The sequence below is a fragment of the Sorex araneus genome, chromosome 2 (assembly GCF_027595985.1).
Source record: "Sorex araneus isolate mSorAra2 chromosome 2, mSorAra2.pri, whole genome shotgun sequence".
Classification (NCBI taxonomy): domain Eukaryota; kingdom Metazoa; phylum Chordata; class Mammalia; order Eulipotyphla; family Soricidae; genus Sorex; species Sorex araneus.
The window spans coordinates 162239341-162245348 of record NC_073303.1 but is presented as its reverse complement, the minus strand read 5'-3'; the positions used below and the strand labels follow the sequence as shown (position 1 = coordinate 162245348).

At 36.7% G+C, this 6008-nt stretch overlaps 1 protein-coding gene across 1 annotated transcript; it reads left to right on the top strand.

Annotated features, from left to right (window-relative positions):
* Nucleotides 1–4712: 4712 nt before the first annotated feature.
* On the top strand, nt 4713–5636 carry LOC101549814 (olfactory receptor 5AC1-like). Its single transcript, XM_004607013.2, has one exon. It carries the CDS (start codon nt 4716–4718, stop codon nt 5634–5636), a length of 921 nt encoding a protein of 306 aa, XP_004607070.1. The 5' UTR covers nt 4713–4715.
* Nucleotides 5637–6008: the final 372 nt, after the last annotated feature.

Sequence of the window (6008 nt, the reverse complement as noted above, 5' to 3'; positions counted from 1 at the left end):
TTCCTTTCACGCTGCACTTCTCAAAAAAAATGAACATGAGATGATTAATTATCTGATTTTTTTTTGTTTCTGAGTCTTAAGCCTTCTTCATGAAAATTTGTGTTTTATGGCAGCACTGCATCCTCAAAGAGAAACTGGGTGAGAGTTCTGTACTTAATTTTATTATTATTCTTTCCAGTAAAAGTGATAAAACACACCATTTTAGTGCCAAGAATTTATTATTATGTTGTGAAAAACAGCTGATTTCCTTCTGATGACATATACTAAATGGAACAAAAAGCAAATTGGAATCAAGTAATTTAAAAAAGTCATGTTCAATTCTTTTAAAATATATTTTTGCAGGCTATATATTTGTAGAAAGAAGGTTTGAATGCATGCTACTATAGAGAAGCCAATGTACTCAACTACTATATGCAACTTATTAAACTACTAAGAGAAATCAGATTCTCATAAAGAAAAGGCAGAATAAATATTACAAAAGTCAGTGCTTTACAAATGAGAACCTTAAAGAAGGGTCACAAAGTGTGACTTCAAAGACTCACTGAGAAATATAAACTTGGGTTGAGATTCAAGGTTTTTAAAATTTTTTTAGTTATTTTTCAATTTGACAATAAATTACAAAATCAATCTACCTAGGACTTTCTTCCTTAAGCATTACATTTTATCATGGTATGGAAAATATTTTCCATTTACAATGGGAACTATAAGTCAGGAAGACTTTTTAATAATTAAAAAATCATAGCTATGAATTTTTGACAGCTGTCACAAACTGGAATTTTTTTTAGATGATATTTCTCTGGAGATAAACCAAGGGAAGAAAAATCCAAAGAATTCATCACATCTGCCAAGAGCCAAATATCATTGTGTTCTCTCAGATTGTAAAATATAAATTAATCTTTTACTAAATTAGAGAACACAGCTCTCACTCAACAATTACTGGAAATGTTACCAGTGTGTTTATGCACATGTATTTTTAAACATTAATTTTAATTTTTTTTTTTTTAGTATTTGGGCCACACCTGGTGTTGCTCAAGGCTTACTCCTGGCTCTTCGCTCAGGGATCACTTCTGGGGTTTGGTGGAACGTATGTGGTATCAGGGATCATAGCTGTGTCAGCCACATGCAAGACAAATGTCCCACCTCCTGTGCACATGCTTTTGAATGATTGACATGAATGTCAAATGCAAATTTCTCTCCTTCAGTACAGTTTAGCATACTAATATAATTTCTCCCCTCTAGTACTGACAATACCCTATGGCACACAGTAGCCCCTCTTTTTAAGGGGGGAGAACCCTCTAGAAGCATTTCTATTAAATACTCCAATTCTTCTGTAGACATTTTACTGTTCAAAGTTCTAACAAACATCTCAAAATTCAATTCAAAAACTCTGTCTTTAACTCTCCACATTTCTCCTGCTTTTTCAGTTACCACATGGATGCTGGGGAGAAAATGTTTCAAATCAGGAGAGGCACGGTTGGGGAATAAAGTCTTCAGCTGCCTTCTGTACAGAAGCAGGTGGTAACAAAAAATGCACATTCATTTGTGGGATAAAAACAATAGTATGAGACTATTATCCAAGGCCAGGGAAAACAGGGGCCAGGAGAACTAGTCAATGTTTGAAAGCTTGCCACAAGTGTGTGGGAGGCAAAGGAAAGTTAGGATAGATAGAGAAGGGACCAGTATGATAAAAGTAGTTGGAAATGATCGCTCTGGACTAGAACTGAGTGCTGAAAATAGGTAAAGGGACATGGGACATACTGATAACCTTTCAGTATCTGTACTGCAAACCATAATGCCCTAAGGTGGGGAGAGAGAGAGAGAGAGAGAGAGAGAGACAGACAGACAGACAGACAGACAGACAGACAGGCACAGACACAGACACAGACACACAGAGAGACAGAGAGAGAGAGATCGAGAAGAAAAGTGCCTGCCATAGAAGCATGGGGCAGGGGGATGGTGGGGGGGGGAATGGGACACTGGGAATATTGGCAGTGGGAAAATTACACTGGTGAAGGAAGGGATGGATGATGGAACACGATATATCTGAAACCCAATCATGAACAACTTTATAAATGTGTATCTCACTGTGATACAATTGAAAAAAGCAATAGATTACAAAAAATTTTTAAATGTTACATAAACCCATTTTGGAGGTCATGCCATAAAACAGGAAGCTTTAAATCCAAGGATATTTTAAATTTTTATTTTGTTTTAGGCACCGTGATTTATAATAGAGGCAATGACAGTGTTTCATGCTCAAAATATTCCAGCACCACACCCTCTACCAGAGGGTCAGCTTCTTTCCATATTGCCCCAGTATCCCCCCTTCCCCCCACACCCCTATAGCGGTGTCTGCTTCCTACTAAAGACCCTTTCTCAGTTTTTAAGTATTTCTTTGAATTATTGCATGCATACCTGATTTTAAATGGGTTGACTTTGCTTTGCTTTACTGAGTCAGGGATTCAAAACTTAAAACGTTTGTGTTCAGAATATGCAGAGTTTTTATTGAATGTATCTTGACCAGGCAGGCTTAAACCCTTCCCATCCTCCTGGGTTTTTATAGATTCTGACTTGCTCCTTTGCCTTTATAGATGAACTTTCAAATTGGGGCTCTAATTTGCCTTGACTATATTTATGATAGTCGACGCCTATACTCCTTTCTTCTAATTTGATTTACAGTTTAAACAAACTGTCTTTTTTGTTGTTATTTCAGTTAAGCCTGGATATTCAAAACACTGGTCATCCATTCTACCATTGTGTCTTTGTGATATGTCATTCTCTCTGGATAATGGTAATCTCATTGCAAGCTAAAAAAAGAGCAGAAAGCATAAGTTCTTACAAATGTTTTAGAATTGTATCTCTGAAATGTTGAGGTATTCATTGTTACTTGGATGGTAGTTACCTACTTTTGCATGTCTAACACAACTCTTGGATCTATCCCAAACCCATATAATTTCTTGTTTTCATTTGTCTACTTCCTTAAAACAAAGAAATGTTATTTTATCACTGCAGGTATAAAATCAGTTAGTATTCTATGTATGTATGAATCTTTGGAGGTACAAAATAAAATCTTGTTGGCTGACAAATATTCTTCCTCAGGAGAGTTTGTCAGAGAAAGTAAAACGGAATCAAGTCTAAATCTCAAGTTGTTTTGAGATATGTGTCATCAAGGGTCTATTAAGAATTTAGGAGTGATTCTGGAAAAAATTTAAGTCGCAATGATGACCAAAACGAAATAGAATAAATAAAATTTACTTTAGGGTTTATTATTTAACCTATTATATAACCTTCTAAGTAGAGAATGAATATATCATTCATGCAAAGTATAGAGTCTATTTTTTGTGTATTTGTAAGACATGAATGAGTTTCTGAGAAACTGAGGATACCATTGAACCAGGGTTCAGTAATGTCTTTTAGAAATTTTAATATAAATAGTCCTTTTTGTTCTTAATTCTATAGAACATTTCTGCTAATATATTCAATTTTAAGATAGTTATAGTTATTAATTATTGAACCAAGTCATTTAATATTTGTAGTCTCTATAATCCTTCAAGTAAATATATGTATATATTTAAGTCTTAAAAAGTAGCATTTCTCAAAAATACTTTAAAAGGAGGCCAGGGAGATAGTACAAGGGTAGAAACTTGCCTTGCATGTGATTGATATGGTTCAATTCCCAATATCACATATGGTCCCTGAGCACTATCAGAAGTGAGTGATTTCTGAGTAAGAGTCAGGAGTAACCCCTAAGCACCACAGAGTATGGTCCAGGCCCCCTTTATTCCTCAACTCAAGTTAAAATATACTTGAATTCTTAGTTATCTTTTTAAAAGATACACACCATACCCATATCTTCACTCCTGGGAATATATCCCAGAGAAGCAAAAAGGTATAATAGAAACGATATCTGCATTTGTATGTTCATTGCAGCACTGTTTACAATAGCCAAAATCTGGAAAAAAACAGAGTGCCCAAAAACAGATGATTGGTTAAAGAAACTTTGGTACATCTACATAATGGAATACTATGCAGCTGTTAGAAAAGATGAAGTCATGAAATTTGCCTATAAGTGGATCAACATGGAAAGTATCATGTCAAGTGAAATGAGTCAGAAAGAGAGAGACACATAGAAAGATTGCACTCATCTGTGGAATATAAAGTAACAGAATGGAAGACTGACATCCAAGAGTAGTAGAGATAAGTACCAGGAGGTCTGCTCCACAGCTTGGAAACTGGCCTCATATGCTGGGGAAAAGGCAGCTCAGATAGAGAAGGGAACACCAAGTAGAGGATGTTGGGAGGACCCATTCATGTTGAAAGATGCGTGCCGAAAGACCAAACATGATGGCCACTCAATACCTCTATTGCAAACTACAACACCCCAAAAGAGGGAGAACAAAAGGGAATGCCCTACCAAAGAAGCGGGGTGGGGAGGGGGGATGGGGTGGTGGTGGTGGGAGGGATGCTGGGAACATTGGTGGGGGAGGATGGGCATTAGTGGAGCGATGGGTAAATGATCACTGTATGACTGAAATGCAAACATGAAAGTTCGTAAGTTTGTAACTGTACCCCATGGTGATTCACTAATTAAAAAAATAAAGGAATCTGAAATAGAATAATATGGACTATCAATACAGTACTAGTTTCATGATAAACCTATTTAATTAATTTTTCTTTATTTATTCTCTTTGTAGTGATTACTCCAAGTGACTGTGATGGAAACAAACAAGACGCAGGTGACCGAGTTTGTTCTCACAGGACTAACTGATATTCCAGAGCTCCGGGTGCCCCTGTTTTTAGTGTTCTTCATCATCTATCTTATCACCATGGTGGGCAATCTTGGGCTAATTTATCTCATCTGGAAGGACCCCCATCTTCACACCCCCATGTACTTTTTCCTTGGAAGTTTAGCCTTTGCCGATGCTTGGTCTTCATCTTCTGTGACTCCCAAGGTGCTTGTGAATCTTTTATCTAAGATTCATATGATATCCATAGCTGAGTGTTTCACCCAATTTTATGTTTTTGCTTTCAGTGCCACCACAGAATGTTTCCTCCTGGTAGTGATGGCGTATGACCGTTATGTAGCAATCTGTAACCCTTTGCTTTACCCAGTGATGATGTCCAACAAAGTCTGTACTTGGTTGATAAGTGTGTCCTATGTTATCGGTTTCCTGCATCCCATAGTTCACGTAGGATTGTTGTTTAGGTTAACCTTCTGCAGGTCCAATATCATACATCATTTCTACTGTGAAATCTTGCCCCTATTTACAATTTCTTGCACAGACCCATCTATTAATGCATCAGTGCTTTTTATTTTCTCAGCTTCTATACAAGCTTTTACTTTTATGACCATCTTAATCTCCTATACCCGTGTCCTCTTTGCCATCCTGAAAAAAAAGTCTGAAAAGGGCAGGAGCAAAGCTTTCTCCACATGCAGTGCCCACCTGCTCTCTGTGACTTTGTTCTATGGCACCCTCTTCTTCATGTATGTGCGCCCTGGGTCTGGCCCAGATCAATATCAGGATAAGATGTATTCCCTATTCTACACAATTATAATCCCTCTGCTGAACCCTTTTATTTATAGCTTAAGGAACAAGGAAGTTTTAGGTGCTCTGAGAAAATTAACCCAAAAATGAATATTTTAAAAGAAAACTTTCATAATCCTTCCCATTTTACTCTGTTAACATAAAGCACAATATCTAGCTCTAGTTTTGTACAAAATAGAGAAGACTTGATTAATGTTAAATAAATAAGTAATATTCCTTTGAATAAATAGTTTCATCTTTTCTGATGTTCTAAATTATGTAGATCATCAAAAGAAATGAGAAAATTGAGGACAGACTCCACTTGATACATTTGTTATTGTTTTATTATTTGTGTTTTATTTGGGGGTTACATCTGGTGGTGCTCAGGACATCCTCTTGCCTCTGAGCTCAGGACTCACTTCTGGGAACTGGGGAATCATATTGGGTGCCTGGAATTAACATCAGGTCAGCAGCATTTAAGGT